This window comes from Moschus berezovskii, chromosome 14, assembly GCF_049115385.1.
Source record: "Moschus berezovskii isolate FMDL1 chromosome 14, NW_MosBer_1.0, whole genome shotgun sequence".
In the NCBI taxonomy this organism is placed as follows: Eukaryota; Metazoa; Chordata; class Mammalia; order Artiodactyla; family Moschidae; genus Moschus; species Moschus berezovskii.
In genome coordinates this window covers 20,981,517-21,002,961 of record NC_142473.1, presented here as the reverse complement: position 1 = coordinate 21,002,961, position 21,445 = coordinate 20,981,517, and the positions used below count along the sequence as shown (strand labels likewise).

General features: G+C 38.4%; 1 protein-coding gene across 5 annotated transcripts in view; it reads right to left on the bottom strand.

The window, feature by feature from the left end:
• Positions 1–2,915: 2,915 nt before the first annotated feature.
• ELMOD1 (ELMO domain containing 1) overlaps positions 2,916–21,445 on the bottom strand; it is a 104,374-nt gene continuing 85,844 nt past the window's right edge. For 3 of the 5 annotated variants that reach the window (XM_055422953.2, XM_088842908.1, XM_055422951.2), the window contains 3 exons: positions 19,770–19,820; positions 18,524–18,657; positions 2,916–4,358 (listed from right to left, as the gene is read on the bottom strand). In XM_055422953.2, coding sequence (XP_055278928.1) covers positions 4,186–4,358; positions 18,524–18,657; positions 19,770–19,820 — 358 coding nt within the window. In that variant the 3' untranslated portion in view covers positions 2,916–4,185. The remainder of the gene's footprint in view (positions 4,359–18,523; positions 18,658–19,769; positions 19,821–21,445) is intronic. The other 2 variants (XM_055422948.2, XM_088842907.1) reach the window with 1 other exon arrangement.

Sequence of the window (21,445 nt, the reverse complement as noted above, 5' to 3'; positions counted from 1 at the left end):
CTATAAGCAAGCTAAAAATGTTCAAGGGAAAAACACACAGCAACATCACGCTTTAAAATATGCCTTTGAAAGCTTCTCCCCTTTTTTTTCACACCTCACTTCATATGACAGGATAGAATACATCTTTCACAAAGAGGTGTGAACAAGAAATCTAATAATACTCAGAACTAGAGGGAGTTGGCAGTCTGTTCATCCTAAAATTGTGTAGTCATGTTAAGAAACAACAGAGAGAAATCATTCAAGGAGCTGGGAGGGAAAGCTCCTAGCTTTGTTACCATCAACTATCTCTGCCTGATTTGACAGACAGAGTGCCTGATGAGTTATGAATGGAGGTTCGTGACATTGTACAGGAGGCAGTGATCAAGACCATCCCCAAGAAAAAGAAATGCAAAAAGGCAAAATTGTTGTTTGCGGAGGGCTTACAAATAGCTGAGAAAAGAAGAGAAGCTAAAGGCAAAGGAGAAAAGGAAAGATATATACATCTGAATGCAGAGTTCCAAAGAACAGCAAGGAGAGATAAGAAAGCCTTCCTAAGTGATCAATGCAAAGAAATAGAGGAAAACAATAGAATGGGAAAGATTACAGATCTCTTCAAGAAAATTAGAGATACCTAGGTAACATTTCATGCTAAGATGGGCACAATAAAGGACAGAAATGGTATGGACCTAACAGAAACAAGATATTAAGCAGAGGTGGCAAGAATACACAGAAGAACTATACAAAAAAGATCTTAACAACCCAGATAACAATGATGGCGTGATCACTCACCTAAAGCCAGACAACCTAGAGTGTGAAATCAAGTGGGCCTTAGGAAGCATCACTATGAACAAAGCTAGTGGAGGTGATAGAGTTCCAGTTGGGCTCTTTCAAATCTTAAAAGATGATACTGTGAAAGTGCTGCACTCAATATGCCAGCAAATTTGGAAAACTCAGCAGTGGCCACAGGACTGGAAAAAGTCAGTTTTCATTCCAATCCCAAAGAAAGGCAATGCCAAAGAGTGTTCAAACTATTGCACAATTGCACTCATCTCACATGCTAGCAAAGAAATGCTCAAAATTCTCCAAGCTAGCCTTCAATAGTATGTAACCGTGAATTTCCTGATGTTCAAGCTGGATTTAGAAAAGGCAGAGGAACCAGAGATTAAATTGCCAACATCCGTTGGATCATTGAAAAAGCAAGAGAGTTCCAGAAAAAACATCTACTTCTGCTTTATTACACCAAAGCCTTTGACTGTGTAGATCACAACAAACTGTGGGAAATTCTTCAAGAGATGGGAATACCAGACCATCTTATCTTCCTTCTGAAAAATCTGTATGCAGGTCAAGAAGCAACAGTTAGAACTGGACATGGAACAACAGACTGGTTCCAAATAGGAAAAGGAGTACGTTGAGGCTGTATATTGTCACCCTACTTATTTAATTTCTATACAGAATACATCATGAGAAACGCTGGGCTGGAGGAAGCACAAGCTGGAATCAAGATTGCTGGAAGAAGTATCAGTAACCTCAGATATGCAGATGATACCAACCCTATGGCAGAAAGCAAAGAGGAACTAAAGAGCCTCTTGATGAAAGTGAAAGAAAAGAGTAAAAAAGTTGGTTTAAAACTCAACATTCAGAAAACTAAGATCATGGCATCTGGCCCCATCACTTCATGGCCAATAGATGGGGAAACAATGGAAAGAGTGACAGACTTTATTTTCTTGGGCTCCAAAATCACTGCAGATGGTGACCGCAGCTATGAAATCAAAAGACACTTGCTCCTTGGAAGAAAAGTTATGACCAACCTAGACAGTATATTCAAAAGCAAAGACATTACTTTACTGACAAAGGCCTGTCTAGTCAAAGCTATGGTTTTTCCAGTGGTCATGTATGGATGCGAGAGTTGAACTATAAAGAAAGCTGAGCACCAAACAATTGATGCTTCTGAACTGTGGTGTTGGAGAAGACTCTTGAGAGTCCCTTGGACTGCAAGGAGATCAAAGCAGTCAATCCTAAAGGAAATCAGTCCTGAATATTCATTGGAAGGACTGATACTGAAGCTGAAACTCCAATACTTTGGCCACCTGATGCAAGAACTAACTCATTGGAAAAGACCCCTGATGCAGGGCAAGATTGAACACAGGAGGAGAAGGGCATGACAGAGGATAAGATGGTTGGATGGCATCACTGACTTGATGGATATAAGTTTCAGCAAGCTCTGGGAGTTGGTGATGGACCCCGGCATGCTGCAATCTGTGTGGTTGCAAAGAGTCACACACGATTGATCAACTGAACTGAACTGATCTCTGCCTTACAGAAGAGACATGAGCTGGTTAAATACCATACATTATCAAGCCGTGTTAGTGATACATGACCATACTGGATAGGAAGAGACAATGCATATATGTGGCTTACAAAGGCATGAAAATAGGATAACACCTTCATATATAACAGTGTCAGCTGTGGTGGAAACTCAGGGCTCCTAAAACAGGTCATTTACCAGGTTTACAAATTCTCACTTATTCTGAAGAGGAATATATATTCCTGTCACTACTCATGCATTAAATTAACTCCTTCCCTTCCCCATTCTAAGAAAGGGCACAAAGGTATATACAATGTAATGCAAAATCATGCCACCTGGCATGCAGCTGAAAGGGAAAGGACAGGAAAATCCTAGAGGAGCTATAATGGACTTGGAAACAACAGGCACCTTAATATCTTCTATATCAGCTAACAGTAGAGAAATCAGGCTTTAAAGGAAGTTGCAAAGAAAAAGCTGGATCTTATTCATTCATTACAGCAACATCAGGCCTCAAGGTTAGTTAAATAAAAGCCATCTCTCAGACATAACACACTGTAATTCATACCTGGTTCTTCTGAACAATGATTTATATATAGCTCCAGGTTTTCAGTCTTTGACATTCTACCCACCCGCATATTTGCATATTCAGAAGGTGTACAAACACAAAAATATTAAAATGAAATCAACTATACATTATAGTAGAATGACATGTAATTTATTCATAACTGAGTTCGGCCATACTCAAAATTCACTTAAATAAGCAAATGATTACACAAATGTCTAATAATACTAAAATTGATAGTCAGAAGGTATAAAATACCATGGGGATGGAATGCCATGGTAAATACTATTCAACAGACTATAATCATAATTCTGAACTAAATCATGGTTTTTAAAATGACTTTAAGCAGTTTCGAAATGATTTGATTTTGTTTCCCTGCCAAGCAATTTACTTCTTCCACAGATAAAAGACAGGGCTATTAGTTTCATAAGTCAGGTTCTTCTCTTGCAACACATTTTCTTGCAAAAAAGTTTTTTAATATTACTTTTTGACATAGATAACAAACCAGCCAGCACTCAGTGCCCCAAGCAAAGATGCTTGGATCAGAACAGGGCCTGGGTTTAACTCTGAGTTCAGCAAGAGGCAGGCAGTGAAAAAGCTTTTGCAGCATTTGCAGTATGCATACTTCTTTTCTGAGGCTGAAGCATCATAAACATATTTAGGCATTCAAGCCAGTAAAATTATGAGAATAAAATAATATGATGTCCAGATGACTATGCCACAGTTACAACTGGGGGTAAATTACAATATAATTCTGTAGTACTTCAGACAAAAACAACACCTACCTAAATTTGCTTCTTGTAAGCCTTGCTACATTTTCATGAAGTGCAGTGGTGTTTGTAATAATGATTTATCTTATCATGTGTCTGTATCATTTTAAAGTCTTATACTTTATTGGAATGAGGTCCAAGCATGAACCTGGTCTGAAGAGCTAGCAGCTGTAGTCACAAAACATCAATAAATTAAAGGCTGTCACGGAACAAGATTCAGCTAAATCTTTTACATATAAAATACAGCTAGAGAAATACAATTCTTTAATGCTAAATTGTGAGTGAGAGGAAGACAATTTAAAAAAATAGAAAACTCTCTCCATACTGGGTGTCAAGGCAAGATGTAACACTGCATGATGCCACAATATGAGCAGTCACTGGAAGACAGATACTCCAGATATTGTGGTACCTGGGGATCTGGTAATTAGGACCAAGATATGAAAACACTGTAAGAAAAGGCATGCATACAATCACCGGGTGCATTCAGTGCATGAGCTGGGACCTAAGCAGAGATCTAACACAACAATGAGGCAGTGTTCCGGGCCATCCATTAAAACAAGTGTGGGCGACTACATGTTGATCAAACCTTCTGAGGCAGCAAAGTGCGGGCACAATGCCATGTCTGGATTCTGCAGCTGTTTTATGATCCTCTTGCGGAATTTCTCCCGCACACGATTAAATTCCATTATGTCCATAGGGTCCTCTTCAATCCAAAACTTATGAAACTCGTGCATCAAATAACCTGTTAGAGATAACATAAGTGACAAGAATGCAAGAGGAAAAAAAAGTCCTTAATCTTATTCAAAATCACCCTGACTACTGAAAGAGATGTCAAACCAAGTATCAGCAACTATGGACCGCAAAGATGACATCAAAATGCAATAAATACTACTGTTAAAAATTATTCTTTAAAACTAGTGCAAGTAGAAGCTACCAGTCTACAAGATTTTTGCACTTGGTCCCAGAATTATTTTCCCTCTTCTAGAGCTGCGGTTAAGTCGCTTCAGTCATGTCTGACTCTGTGCGACCCCATAGATGGCAGCCCACCAGGCTCCTCTGTCCCTGGGATTCTCCAGGCAAGAATTCTGGAAAAATCAATTCTGCCATTTCTAGAATATGAATAATATCTGGAACATATTCTGAAAGTTAGACAGTAACTACTTCATTCTTCCCCTCCTAGTTAAATTACATAATGGTCTGATTTTTCAAAAGTACTCCACTCAGCCTTTTTTCTCTTGAAATTTGATTTGAATAAAGTTTTAAATTACCCTGACAAGTCAAGCAATTGCATTTTGACTATTATGAGACAATCAAAACTATAAATCAACTCTGAACAATACAGACTGTTCATTAAACTACATGAAATTGTTAATAAGATACTTTTGCTTTGAACCATAATTTCATATTCAAAACTTTTTGCCTCAAAAACATTGTCTAGATTGGGGACATCTTGGAATAAATGGTAAGTATTTGGTATGAGAACCTACTTACTGTATTCTGCTTCCCCACTGTGCCCTCCTTCTACCACATTTAGAACTGAAAGGTGAATCAGTTCAGCTCAGTTCAGTCACTCAGTAGTGTCCAATTCTTTGCGACCCCATGGACTGCAGCACGCCAGACTTCCCTGTCCATCACCAACTCCTGGAGCTTGCTCAAACTCATGTCCATTCAGTCGGTGATGCCATCCAACCATCTCATCCTCTGTCATCCCCTTCTCCTCCTGCTTTCAATCTTTCCCAGCATCAGGGTCTTTTCAAATAAGTCAGTTCTTCACATCAGGTGGCCAAATTATTGGAGTTTTAGCTTCAGCATCAGTCCTTCCATTGAATATTCAGGACTGATTTCCTTTAGAACTGACTGGTTTGATCTCCTTGCAGTCCAAGGGACTCTCAAGAGTCTTCTCCAACACCACAGTTCAGAAGCATCAATTCTTCAGCGCTCAGCTTTCTTTATAGTTCAACTCTCACATCCATACATGACTACTGGTAAAGCCATAGCTTTGACTAGACAGACATTTGTCGGCAAAGCAATGTCTCTGCTTTTTAATATGCAGTCTAGGTTTGTCATAGCTTTTCTTCCAGGGAGCAAGAGTCTTTTAATTTCATAGCTGCAGTCACCATCTGCAGTGATTTTGGAGCCCAAAAAATAAAGTCTGTCACTGCTTCCATTGTTTCCCCATCTATTTGTCATGAAGTGATGGGACCAGATGATCTTAGTTTTCTGAATGCTGAGTTTTGAGGCAACCTTTTCACTCTCCTCTTTCACTTTCATCAAGAGGCTCTTTAGTTCTTCTTCACTTTCTGCCGTAAGGGTGGTGTCATCTGCATATCTGAGGTTATTGATATTTCTCCTGGCTATCTTGATTCCAGCTTGTGCTTCATCCAGTCCAGCATTTCGCCTGATGTACTCTGCATAGAAGTTAAATAAGCAGAGTGACAATATACAGCCTTGACGTACTCCTTTTCCTATTTGGAACCAGTCTGTTGTTCCATGTCCAGTTCTAACTCTTGCTTCTTGACCTGCATACAGATTTCACAGGAGGCAGGTCAGGTGGTCTGGTAGTCCCATCTCGTGAAGAATTTTCCACAGTTTGTTGTGATCCACACAGTCAAAGGCTTTGGTGTAGTCAATAAAGCAGAAGTAGATGTTCTTCTGGAACTCTCTTGCTTTTTTGATGTTCCAACAGATGTTGGCAACTTAATCTCTGCTTCCTCTGCCTTTTCTAAATCCAGCTTGAACATCTAGAAGTTCATGGTTCACATATTGTTGAAGCCTAGCCTGGATAACTTTGAGCATTACTTTGCTAGACTATGAGATGAGTGCAACTGTGAGTATTTTGAACACTCTTTGGCATTGCCTTTTTTGGGACTGGAATGAAAACTGACTTTTTCCAGTCCTGTGGCCACTGCTGAGTTTTCCAAATTTGCTGGCATATTAAGTGAAGCATTTTCACAGCATCATGTTTCAGGATTCGAAATAGCTCAACTGGAATACCATTGCCTCCACTAGCTTTTTTTTTTTTTTTTTTTTTTACCACTGTTGACAATAAACAGGCACTGTGAAAAATTCTTTAATGAGGAATTCACTTTTTCACAATGTGAATTTCACTCACTCTAAATGTTATCTAAGACAGCACAGGGTTTTAGAAGAATACAAATCCATTTGTTTTCACCATTTTTCGACCTTACATGCAACTATAGGAAAACAATTTGAAAGGTTTAAATGACTAGAATAAGAATTGAAGGTGGAGGGGTTGTTAATAATCTAACACCATTCCCCTTCCTCTCAAGGCTACAAAAGTCAAGCTGTAAATCTTGAAAACTGATTCCCTGGGACTTTCTTTCTCTATCACATCAGAAAAATAATTAGACACTGTAACATTATTCTAATCAAAATGTGAAAATGGTGGCTTGGCTTCCAGGGTACGTATCATAATCATAAAATTTCACTCATTTATATAACGTTGCAGAGTGTTCACAAATCCATTTGGCTTACTGATCGATTGGCTCATCTGTTAATTAACAAACATGTAACAGATACAAGGAAATGGCAGAGCTCCAAGCTCCCCAACTGTCAGTTTTTCGGAGAGGGACCAAGGCAGAAAATTTCAGATAATGATTTTTTAGCTAAGGAAGCTAACATAATGACATGGAGAGCAGAGGAAGGAAAGAGAAGCCAGTCTCTTTTTTAATTGCTTACAGTTCTATTGCTTACAGTCTCTTATTTAATTCTTACAACAGTTTTATAGACTAGGAAATGCAGATAAGTTTACATTTTACAGATGAGGACAGCGGGTTTAAACAGATACCTGAATGGTGTACAATCACACAATTATAGCTGGAAGCTAGGACATGAAATAAACTGCCTTTTCCAGTGGATTCTCTTCTTCTGGTTATTATTCCTGTGTATAGTTCCTTCTTTTGAAGGTCAAAGAAAAGCTAATTCTTTTTGCTCTTCTGGCCATTGTACGTAATTCTGCTCACTATACCTAATCTCATTTCATTTCAATGCAGCTGCATGTTCACCAGAGCTTTAGATTGAAGGTAATTTTTTTAGCATATTGACTTGGCAGTGCAGTCAGTGCTCACTGAATAATACTGTAAAGTCAAAATAATAGAGCTCTTATATATTCTTTCACCTAGATGAAATGCCTGTTTGGAATACAAACTTGCCTTTGCAACTCAGGACTGCAGCAAATTTATTGTTGCCTGACTGTGTCCTGGTTTTGCTTTACTGCATTTAATTAGTACACAACAGAAACATACATAAGGACACAGGTAACTGCAAAGAATATTAAAGAGGAGATGTGTAAAACTGATTACATTTGATAGAGGAATAAAAAATCCACGGCACAGTTAGCTTCTTCTAAAGAGGCCTCAGTTCAGTTCAGTTCCCTCTATTATAGGAGTAAATATAATCACCTAGTTGTCAAAGTAAGAGCTGTAATCACAAATACAATGGACTTCTGCTTTCCATTAATAAGTCATTAAAATGTAAGTATTTTAAAATTTGTTTTTTTATTCTAGTCGTATATGTTTTTGCTGTTCAGTTGCTAGGTTGTGTCTGACTCTCTGTGACCCCACGGACTGTAGCATGCCAGGCTTCCCTGTCCTTCACTATCTCCCAGAGTCTGCATAAATTCATGTCTACTGAGTTCTGATACTATCCAACCATCTCATCCTCTGTTGCCCTTCTCCTCCTACCCTCAATCTTTCCCAGCATCAGGGTCTTTTCCAGTGAATTGGCTCTTCACATAAGGTGGCCAAAGTACTGGAGCTTCAGCTTTAGTGTCAGTCTTTCCAATGAATATTCAGAACTGATTTCCTTTAGGATTGACTGGTAGAGAAGGCAATGGCAAGTCACTCCAGGACTCTTGCCTAGAAAATCCCATGGATGGAGGAGCCTGGTAGGCTGTAGTCCGTGGGGTCGCTAAGGGTCGGACACAACTAAGCGACTTCACTTTCACTTTTCACTTTCACACATTGGAGAAGGAAATGGCAACCCACTCCAGTGTTCTTGCCTGGAGAATCCCAGGGACGGGGGAGCCTGGTGGGCTTCCGTCTATGGGGTCACACAGAGTCGGACACGACTGAAGTGACTTAGCAGCAGTAGCAGCAGCAGAAGGATTGACTGATTTGATCTCCTTGGTGTCCAACGGACTCTCAAGAGTCTTTTTCTCCAGCACCACAATTCAAAAGCATCATTTTTTTTGGCATTCAGTCTTCTTTATGGTCCAATTCTCACATCCATATTGACTACTGGAAAAATCACAGCTTTGACTCTATGGATCTTTGTCAGCAAAATGATGTCTCTGCTTTTTAATACACTGTCTGGGTTTGTCATTGCTTTTCTTCCAAGGAGCAAGCATCTTTTAATTTCGTGGCTACAATCACCATCGGCAGTGATTTTACAGCTCAAGAAGATAAAATCTGCCCTGTTTCCACTTTTCCCCATCTATTTACATGAAATGACGGGACCAGATGCCATGTTCTTAGAGTTTTGAATGTTGAGTCTCGAGCCAGTTTTTTCACTCCCCTCTTTCACCCTCATCAAGATACTCTTTTTAGTTCCTCTTCACTTTCTGCCATTAGAGTGGTATCATCTGCATATCTGAGGTTGCTGATAATCCTCCAGGCAATCTTGATCTCAGCTTGTGAGTCTTCCAGCCTGGCATTTTGCATGATGTACTCCGCACAGAAGTTAAATAAGCAGGGTGACAATATCAATATGCAGCCCTGACCTACTCCTTTCCCAATTTGGAACCAGTCCATTGTTCCATGTCCAGTTTTAACTGTTGCTTCTTGACTTACATACAGGTTTGTCAGGAGGCAGGTAAGATGGTCTGGTCTTCGAATCTCTGACGAATTTTCCACAATTTGTTGTGATCCACAGTCGAAGGCTTTAGCATAGTCAATAAACTTACTGATGTCCAGCTGATTAACAATGTTGTATTAGTTTCAAGTGTAGAGCAAAATGATTCAGTTATACATATGTATACCTATTATTTTTCATATTCTTTCCCTTTTTGGTTATTACAACATATTCAGTATACTTTTGTGCTCTACAGTAGGTCCTTCTTAGTTATCTATTTTATGTATAGTGTGCATATGTAAATCCCAACCTCCTAATTTAACCTCCCCACCTTCCCCTTTGGTAGCCATAGTTTGTTTTCCATTTCTGTGGGTCAGTCAATCTTTTTTTGTTGTTGTTGTTAAGTTCATTTGTATTTTTTCAGATTTCACATAAAAGCAATATCATATGATATTTGTCTTTGCCTGGTTTACTTCATTTAGTAGGATAATCTCTAGGTCCATCCATGCTGTTATAATTGGCATTATTTCATTCTTTTTTTATGTCTGAGTAATATTGTATTGTGTGTGTGTATCTATCTATCTGTCTATATCACGTCTTCTTTATCCATTCATTTGTTGATGGACATTCAGGTTGCTTCCATTCCTTTGCTACTGTAAATAATGTTGCAATGAACACTGGCATGCTTGTATCTCTTTGACTCATAATTTTCTCTGGATATATGCCCAAGAATGGGATTGCAGTTCTATTTTTGTTTTTTTTAAGGAACCTCTACACTGTTCTCCATCGGAGAAGGCAATGGCACCCCACTCCAGTACTCTTGCCTGGAAAATACCATGGATGGAGGAGCCTGGTGGGCTGTAGTCCATGGGGTCGCTAAGAGTCATACAAGACTGTGACTTCACTTTCACTTTTCACTTTCATGCATTGGAGAAGGAAATGGCAACCCACTCCAGTGTTCTTGCCTGGAGAATCCCAGGAACGGGGGAGCCTGGTGGGCTGCCGTCTATGGGGTTGCACAGAGTCAGACATGACTGAAGCGACTTAGCAGTAGCAGCAGCAGCAACACTGTTCTCCATAGTAGCTGTATCAACTTACATTCTCACCAACAGTTGTAGGAGGGTTCCCTTTGCTCCATGCCCTCTCCAGCATTTACTATTTGTAGACGTTTTTTATGATAGCCATTCTGACCAGAGTGAGGTGAAATCTTATTGTAGTTGTGATTTCTATTTCTCTAATAATTAATGATGCTGTTGTTTAGTCACTAAGTCATGTCCAGCTCTTTTTCAACCATGTGGACTGTAGCCTGCCAGGCTCCTCTGTCCATGGGATTTCCCAGGCAAGAATACTGGAGTGGGTTGCCATTTCCTTCTCCAGAGGATCTTCCCAATCCAGGGATCAAACTTCCAACTCCTGCATTTGAGGGAGATTCTTTACCACTGAGCCACCAGGGAAGCCCCAGTAATTAAAGGTGAAAGTGAAAGTGAAAAGTGAAAGTGAAAGTCGCTTAGTCGTGTCCAACTCTTTGAGACCCCATGGGCTATACAGTTCATGGAATTCTCCAGGCCACAATACTGGAATGGGTACCCTTTCCCTTCTCCAGGGGATCTTCCCAACCGGGATCGAACCCAGGTCTCCTGCACTGCAGGTGGATTCTTTACCAGCTGAGCCACAGGGAAGCCCAATTAATGATGATGAGCATCAAGCTATACACAGAGTCAAATAGTTTAATAAGTTTTGTTACAAAACATAAACAAAACCCCAGAAACCCTTCCTATCCTAATTCCTGCTTCCTTAAATAAACAACATTTCAATTCATTCAGTTGATTCTTTAATTACTGACTTCCATAGCTCTAAATAACATATTTTCCTTTGCTTTTTTTACTTCCTTCATTTTGAAGATTCTCTTCTCTTTCCTTACACATCTCCTGCTTTCTGGACCCCCTTATTCCTGTAAGGATTACTCTCTTATTTCGTGAAAATACAGCCTTCAAGAATTTTCTTATAAAGATACAAAAAAAGTAAAATGTTTAAGACCTTGCACTTTAAAAATGTGTTTATTTTATTCCCACACTTAACTAGTAAGTTAGACTGGTTATCGAATTCTAAATTGGAAACTATATTCCCTTAGATTTTAAATAGCATTCTAAAATGTTTGAAGATGGTATTCTACCATCTTCTAGAGTAAAATGTTGCTGTTGAGAAGTCCAATGCCATCTTAATTCTCAATTCTTTATGTGACAGATTTGGAAATTTTTAGAATCATTTCTTCCCTAAGTATAAAATTTCACAATGATATGGACCTGAGTGTGAATCCATTTTAATCTATTACATTAGTTTTTACTAGCTGAAATATGAAAAGTCATCCTTCAGTTGTGAATATTTTTCTTGATTTATTACTTTGATTCCCTCCCCTAGTTTCACTGTTCTTTTTTTGGCCCTTCTATTATAGATGTCTAAGAATGGTCCTTTCCTGAACCCTGTATAAGAGACTGCAAAAGAGACATAGGCATTTAGAACAGTCTTTGGGACTCTGTGGGAGAGGTGAAGGTGGAATGATTGGGGAGAATGGAATGGAATTGTAGCATGTATATTATCATAAGTGACCAGTCCAGGTTCGACGCATAAATTTTCCTCTGTTCAAAAAAAAAATAAAATAAAATAAAATAAACAAAAAAAAAACCTTTCTTTTCTATTTTCCATCTATATTTCTTGTTCTACTTTCTGGAAGAGTTTCCAGCTTTATCTTCTAATTCTCCCTCAAGGTTTCATTTATGTAATCTGATTTTTAATTTCTAAGAGTACTCTTTTGTTCTCTGAATGCTCATTCTTTTTTTTTTTTTTTAGGTAATTAATTTATTTTTTATTGGAGGCAAATTATTTTACAATATTATATTGGTTGGTTTTGCCATACATTGATATGAATTTGCCCCGGGTTTACATAAGTTCCCCCTCCTGAACCGCCCTCCCACCTCCCTCCTCCCTTTATCCTCCCTCTGGGTCATCCCCGCATGCCAGCCCCGAGCATCCTATAACATGCATTGACCCTGAACTAGTGATTCGTTTCACATATGACAACATACGTGTTTCAATGCCACTGAATGCTCATTCTATGGAGCCTTGTTCATGTTTCACAGTAGCAATTCTCTTACCTCCTGGGGACATTAATGATACATATTTCTAAAGTTTTCTTCTCTCTGCATTGTTTCTATTCCTTTCAGTTCAGTTCAGTTCAGTTTAGTTCAGTCACTCAGTCGTGTCCACTCTCCACGACCCCATGAATCACAGCAAGCCAGGCCTCCCTGTCCATCACCAACTCTCTATTTCTTTAGAGTGGCTTTATTTCTGCCTGCTTTAGACTCTCTTTCATGCTTGAGGCTTTCCTTACTGTTTTTGCTATCTAGGGCTGCACTCAGTATACCAGAAAATTTGAAAATTCAGCAGTGGCTACAGGACTGGAAAGGTCAGTTTTCATTCCATTCCCAAAGAAAGGCAATGCCAAAGAATGTTTAAACTACCACACAGTTGCACTCATCTCACAGACTAGCAAAGTAATGCTCAAAATTCTCAAAGCCAGACTTCAACAGTTTGTGAACTATGAACTTATAGAATTTCAAGCTGGATGTAGAAAAGGCAGGGAGCCAGAGATCAAAGTGCCAACATCCGTTGGATCATTGAAAGAGCAAGAGAGTTCCAGAAAAACATCTACTTCTCCTTTATTGACTATGCTAAAGCCTTTGACTGTGTGGATCACAACAACTGTGGAAAATTCTTCAAGGGATGGGAGTACCAGACCACCTGACCTGCCTCTTGAGAAACCTGTATGCAGGTCAGGAAGAAACAGTCAGAACTGGACATGGAACAACAGACTGGTTTCAAATCAGGAAAGGAGTATATTAAGGCTATATATTGTCACCCCGCTTATTTAATTTATATGCAGAATACATCGTGTGAAATGCTTAGCTGGATGAATCACAAGCTGGAATCAAGATTGCTGGGAAAAATAACAATAACCTCAGATATGCAGATGACACCAGCCTTTTATGGCAGAAAGTGAAGAGGAACTAAAGAGTCTCTTTATGAAAGTGAAAGAGGAGAGTGAAAAAGTTGGCTAAAAATTCAGCATTCAAAAAACGAAATTTATGACATCTGGTCCCATCATTTCATGGCAAATAGACGGGGAAAAGTGGAAACAGTGACAGACTTTATTTTTTGGGGCTCCACAACCATAAAATTAAAAGATGATTGCTCCTTGGAAGAAAGCTATGACAAACCTAGACAGCATATTAAAAACCAGAGACATTACTTTGCCAACAAAGATCCGTCTAGCCAAAGCTATAGTTTTTCCAGTAGTCATGTACGCATGTGAGAGTTGGACTATAAAGAAAGCTGAGCACCGAAGAATTGATGCTTTTGAACTGTGGTATTGGGGAAGACTCTTGAGAGTCCCTTGGACTGCAAGGAAATCCAACCAGTCCATCCTAAAGGAAATCAGTCATGGGTGTTCATTGGAAGGACTGATTCTGAAGCTAAAACTTCAATACTCTGGCCACCTGATGTGAAGAACTGACTCATTTGAAAAGACCCTGATGCTGGGAAAGATTGAAGGCAGGAAGAGAAGGGGACGACAGAGGATGAGCTGGTTGGATGGCATCATCGACTCGACAGATATGAGTTTGAGCAAGCTCTGGGAGCTGGGTGATGGACAGGGATGCCTGGTATGCTGCAGTCCATGTCGTTGTAAAGAGTTACACACGACTGAGCAATTGAACTGAAATGAACTTGTTGCTTGAGGAATTATTCCAAAATTACGTGGCTTAAAAAAATCATTTTAATATACTCATTTAATCAATGAGTTATCAGGAATTAGAAAAGGGCATAAGAGGGATTCTAAACGTGATTTCTGCTGTATCGCCTATGCTATAGCCTTTGACAATGTGGATCACAACAAATTGTGGAAAATTCTTCAAGAGATGGGAATACCAGACCACCTTATCTGCCTCCTGAGAAATATGTATGCAGTTCTAGAAGCAACAGTTAGAACCAGACATGGAACAACAGACTGGCTCCAAATTGGGAAAGGAGTACGTCAAGGCTCTATATTGTCACCTTGCTTATTTAACTTATATTCAGAGTACATCATGTGAAATGCTGGACTGGATGAAGCACATTCATGGTATTAAGACTGCTGGGAGAAATATCAATAACCTCAGATATGCAGATGATACCACTCTTATGGCAGAAAGTGAAGAGGAACTAAAGGGCCTCTTGATGAAAGTGAAAGAGGAGAGTGAAAAAGATGGCTTAAAACTCAGCATTCAAAAAACAAAGATCATGGCATCTGGTCCCATCACTTTATGGCAAATAGATGGGCAAACAATGGAAAAAGTGACAGACTTTATTTTTTGGGCTCCAAAATCACTGCAGATGGTGACTGCAGTCATGAAATTAAATGATACTTGCTCCCTGGAAGAAAAGCCATGACCAACATAGACTGCATATTAAAAAGCAGAGACATTGCTTTGCCAACAAAGGTCTGTCTAGTCAAAGCTCTGGTTTTTCCAGTAGTCATGTGTGGATGTGAGAGTTGTACCATAAAGTAAGCTGAGTGCCAAAGAATTGATGCTTTTGAACTGTGGTGTTGGAGAAGACTCTTGAGAGTCCCTTGGACTGCAAAGAGATCAAACCAGTCAATCCTAAAGGAAATCAGTCCTGAATATTCACTGGAAGGACTGATGCTAAAGCTGAAACTCCAATACTGTGGCCACCTGAAGTGAAGAACTGACTCATTGGAAATGACTCTGATGCTCAGAAAGATTGAAGGCAGGAGGAGAAGGGGATGATAGAGGATGAAGATGGGTGGATGGCATCACCAATTCAATGGACATGAGTTTAATGTGCTCTGGGAGTTGGTGATGGACCAGGAAGTCCATGGGCTCTCAAAGAGTCCATGGGTCGCAAAGAGTTGGACATGACTGAGCAACTGAACTGACTGACTGATAAGAGGGATGGATCCACAATGCCTGGAGTCTCAAATGGGAAGATCTGAAGGTTGGGGGTGGTGACTTGACAGCTGGTGGCAGGAATCATTTGGAGGCATATTCACTCACGTGTCTCGTAGTGGATGCTGACTATCCATTGGGACCTTCTCTGAGGCTATCAATCTTGATTACTACATATGGCTCCTCTGTATGTCCTGGATTTCCTCACAACACAAAGGAATCAGATCCCTTAAATGGTGGTTCATGCTTCCAAAGGCAGCTCAATCCCTGATCTCCAGATCAAAACTTTTTTTCTTTAAAAAAATTATTTTATTGATATATAGTTGTGTTACAATGTTTTGTTAATTTATTCTGCATAGTAAAGTGACTCAGTTATACATATATGCACATTCTTTATAATATTCTTTTCCATTATGTTTTATCATAGGATATTGAATATAGTTCCCCATGATATATAGTAAGACCTTGTTGTTTATCATTCTATATATAACAGCTTGCATCTGCTAACTCCAACCTCATTCCATCCCTTCCCCAATCTCCTGTTCCTTGGCAACCACAAATCTGTTCTCTACGTCCATGGGTTTGTTTTTGTTTCATAGATAGGTTCATTTGTTCATAATTTAGATTCTACATATAAGTGATATCATACAGTATTTGTCTTTCTCTTTCTGACTTACTTCACTTAGTATGATAATCTCTAGTCGCATTCATGTTACTGCAAATGGCATTATTTTATTCTTTTTTATGGCTGAGTAGTACTACATTCCATTGTATATATGTACCACATCTTCTTTACCCACAAATGAAAGCTTTTCCTAATGTAACCCTAGAAGTCACATAGTATGAATTCTGCTTATTCTACTGGTAAACCAACTGGTCAGCCCAGTTGGGCTGGGATGACAGGAACACAAAAATCTTACTTCTTAACAGAAGAAGTGTCAAAGAATTTGGGGACATGTTTTTAAACATCTCACTTAAACATCTGATAATACTTGGCTCTCTGCAGTGTATTTTACTAAATAAAAAGCCAATTGGAGTAAAAGTTAATTGGAAGCTCTAAGCACTAGGTAGGGTTTGCTGATAGTGAGCATGACTGTAGACTGATATGGCTAGGCTGTTTCATGGGGCAGACCCAGAGGTTAGCGTTTTCATCTATTTTCTCTTGGGATGTTCAGGTTTCAGAGAAGGCCTCTGTCAATCTCTTGACTGGCTGCCAAAGTGACAGGAGCCGGCTAGGAGAAGGAGTCTGGGTCTCAGTCTTCATCATCACTTTCAGTATGGTTTGCCATTAGCTGTACCTGAGTCTCATCAGACCAGAACCCTTTATTTTTCTCTCTCTGGGAAGTAACCAGCCATCGCTGAGGGGGGGCGGGGGCAGGACAGAAGCTGTCTCTTGGAAAATGGGATTTAGGCCTCTAAGAGATTCTTAACATATTTTCAAGCAAACTTGCCAGTATGGTCTTATGTTAACCCTCATTTCTGAGATATTTAATGGTGCCAATTCTTGAACCTTTTGGAGAGTCTTGTGGAATAAATCAGGTTGCTTCTTACTTTCCATGCCACCTGTTAGGGATCTGCTTTCTTAAGGCCACTAACTCATTCACCACTTAATCTGTTTTCCAGCTTTCAAAATGAGATTTTCTTGTCTTGTTTCTGATTTTTATCCTTGTGGGTTTATGTTCAGTTCAGTTCATTTCAGTCGCTCAGTCGTGTCTGACTCTTTGCGACCCCATGAATCACAGCACACCAGGCCTCCCTGTCCATCACCAGCTCCTGGAGCCTACCCATACTCATGTCCATTAAGTTGATGATGCCATCCAACCATCTCATCCTCTGTCTTAGGATTTTCCTAAGAACTTTCTATTGAGTGGAATTTCAGAAGGGAGTGTAATACATACACTAATTATGTCATCTTAAACTGGATGTCCTGATTAGGCAGATATAAAAGATCACAGAATCCTAGATAATATAAGCACTATTAATTTAGGAATTTAAATAAAACAAATATCTGTCAACTTTTGATTTTATCACATTAACCAGGGAAAAACACTTTCCTGTGGTAAATTTGGGGTGGAATGATTGGGTCTTAACCATAATTAGAAAGAGTGCAGATCTGGTTACCAATTTAACAACAGAAAAAAAAAAAACTAAAAGAAACAAAAGGAGAAGAACTTTAACATTTTCTTGCTAAAAAAGCTTAAGTACAGGCCCTCAGTGCAATAAGCAATGTTTAAATGGACAGGAACCTGGCATGCTCCAGTCCATGGGGTCACAAAGAATCGGACACAACTTGGCGACTGAACAACAAAAACTACAAAATAACTTAAAAGGCATTTCTTCTATAAATTGCTTAGGGTTACTTGATGGTTTGGCAGATTATCTTTCTATGTTCCTCCAAACCAGTTAACGTCTGGCCTGCAAAGATAATAATGACATATAGCTACATTTTAAGATTCTGCCTTTAAAATTAGACAACAGCATCCCAGGACTCTACTAAACAGTCTCGATCTTTATCTTCTGAAACCTCAGCACAACTGCAACTCAGGTTCAGGGTCAACAATAATTCCCTCTATTAGCACCTACAGTTAGAAGGAACTACAAACACTACCCTCTGTACCAATAGTAGTGGTAGCAGTAAAATTAATACCAGAACTCCACCACCATCTGTATCACCCACTAAACCACCACCTCCTCTTTCTAATGTTCATGGAGCACTAACAACGGGACTGGCTAATAAAAAAACATTTTATCTTCATCTCACTTTGCATCCATTGTATAGATGAGATAGCTGAGGTTTAGGGGAGGGTAGCAAATGTAGATCTGGAGTCAACTCAGGCTGTCTTCAAAGCCTGTATGGTTAAATGTCATGCTGGAACAGAGGGAGAAAGACATCCATGATGTCTTTAAGTCAGATGGGAAGTTGATACATTGAATATTAGGCAAGAGGAGGGAATGAGAAAAGGTTGATGATGCCTGAAAATATGAGTTCAAATGCTCCAAAGCAACCAAATCACAAAGATCTCTCAGCTTCAGCCCTTGCCGAGAGTGTTCTCTATAGAAGTCTATATCAATAATTAAGCAACAAGACACTTACAGAATGTTTGCTGAAAGTGCGATAATGTTGGAGCTTCTGGAGCGATGTTGTAGAAATGAGTTTTTAGCGCTCCACTCACCAGTAGATTATATGCCAGATCAGTTATATTGATGCCCACAATTGCAAACGAGTACCTGTAAAGTACAAGCCACAACATCAACTGTATGTCACATATGGAAAGTAAGCATCTCAAAAAAATGGTAATTTGATTTTTACATTACTACTAAATTATGAGAATGGCAGATTTCCCTTCCTCACAGTCTTATCAAAACTTTGAATCTTATTAATTAACAGAAAATTTTAATAACGTTTGCCAAGAGAATTGAGAGTTTGTATGCTCTGACTTACTAATTTCATTCCCAAATATATGAGAAAAAACCAGAAAATGAAAAAGCTTTATATGCAAGGATAGTCATTTATATGGCAAAGATATGTAAATTATTCACAAATCCTAAAGAAGATGATTGGTGAAATAAATTATGATAATCTCATAGAGTGTACTACAGTTAGTAAAACTATATTCCTAAAGATGATTTAAGCAGGATATAAAACAATATATAAGGAACAAGCCAAGTTTTATTACACATATTCAAATGTGAACAAAAATATTCTAAGAATCAAATGCTACAAAATATTAATATGGATATATCAGAGTAATATGACTAAGGTGTTTTTGTTTACTTCTCCATATTTTTGAAATTTTCTATAATAAATCAAATATTACTTTTAAAATGAGGAAAAATTAGTATCTTAATACTCAGGGTATATTTTCTAGTTCATTTTCCACATGTCTATTCAAAATTAACTCAAATGGAGTTCTTAAGTCTTCTCTGCTACTATAAATCCAGCACATAAAAAAGAAGTTCTCTGTTCAGAAATATTTTTGGATGACATGAGGCATTATAAAAAATGTTCTAAAGTAAAATTTTAACTAATAGCTTGAGACTTGATAGAAATCCTTAAAAGCAAACTAGCAAATACAATTCCAAATTATGATTTTTGAAAATCATTTCCATATAGTTATAACTTTCTAAACCTTATGACTAGAACACAGGCAAAGTAGTATCATACAATCATATAAGTAAATCCAAAAAACATAAATAGGTCCTTTTCAAAACTTGATTATTTATTTCCATCAGGACAAGTGGATTTTCATCCTTGTCATTTTTTGCAGTGCTCTTAGGACATTTTTGTTCTGGTTCTGGCTCAGACTGAGAGTCCTTTATGTATGGAGTCCCACACTTACCCAATTGCTTTATCCATCCTTTTCTTCTCCCATTCTGCTTTGCTGAATTTGCTGAATAAATGAGTGAACAAATAAATATGTAAGATTTGATCTCTAATTAGCACCTGTTCTCTTTTAATTTTTTTTAAACTGTTGACTAGATGTGGGGATGTCTATAACTCAGTTATCAAACACTAATAAATTTAAATGTTATTAACTAAAAAGCTACAGTGCAATTTATACAAATGGAATTATTTAAAGCCATGGTACTTGTCCCTTATTCACTATAGTACAGTAGTGAGAGACGGACCTAAAAGTCAAACATACTCTTTCACATTATCCATTAATTATCAAACAATCCTTCCTCCACGAAACCTTGCGCGGTATCGCTCTCTCCTCTAGCAAGATGCTGCCTCACTTTCTCATGATTCCCCCACACTACATTTCATCTGGTTTTCCCTCATGGTAATTACATTATTTAACCTTATTTGTGATGTCTTATATATAGCAGATGCCAAATAAACATTTACTGATAGTGAACAAAAGAAGGAAGAAGAAAAGGAGGAAGGGAGGGAAGAAGGGAAGGAGAGACACATAAGTTTTAAAAATTCTGTTCCAACAAGTGCTATAGCATTTCCTCTGGCTAAGCCAAGATAACAAACCCATAGCAGATACATTTTAACACATTTTTTATAATTAGAGCTTCTGAATAAGACTATCTGAAGAAACGGTACTATCATAAAGGCATTCTGAAAATACTAACTTGCATTCTATCATTTTGTGTACTTTCTTATACCCCTTCTCACACACTTCCATACTGCCAACATCTTGTAGGCAGGAACCACCTTGCACTCTTCTTTGTGGCCAATGTGACCTTTACTCAGTGTTCTACACTAAAAATTGTCGTTAGTCTTGGAACTAAATACAATTTTAAAACTAGAGTTATTACGAACATTTAGCTTCCATCTAAGTAAGAGAAAGAGTTCTTCATAAAACAATGCAAACACTACATCAAAAGACACACATGTTACACACAGCATAAGCCCACAAAAACATGATGCAAAATTGGTGTTTTACTCTAAATACTTTCTACTCTATAAATGACTGGCTCTAATCCAAAGTAACTGTCTTTAATTCTTGTTAAAATAAGCCACTTCTTTTTTAAGTGTAAATGCCAATTATCAACCAAAGAGGCATCAGGAAATTTTTACCTTAAACAACTCATACTCAAACTAAAAAGAGTTAGGTGTGAAATTCAAGAAATTCTGTATAAACAAATTAATAAGCAGCTCTTTTCAACAAAGAGCTCTTTTCAGCTCTATTATAAATACATAGTGTCTCTGTACTTTGTTAAATTAAATCTATCTGCATTGGAAATATAAGAAAAGGCCAAATGACCTCCACTCATTTCAATACTTATAAGTAATGATACTCTATAGGATGTCACAGCCCAAACAAGGAATTCCTCTCTTCACAAGAAACACACCACAAACAAGAACAAAACAAACTGTCAAAATTCTTCTCTTTAACTCGAATCTACTTTTATCCCTCAAGTTACTTCAGGATACATCTTCACAAGAGCAGCAATGTATAATGCTTGCTGAAGGGGAGAAAACCTTCATTAGCATTTACTGGCTTCTCCCTGTTCAGCGCCTGAAATATTCAGGGTCTGAAAAAATCTAGGGTGATATCACAAT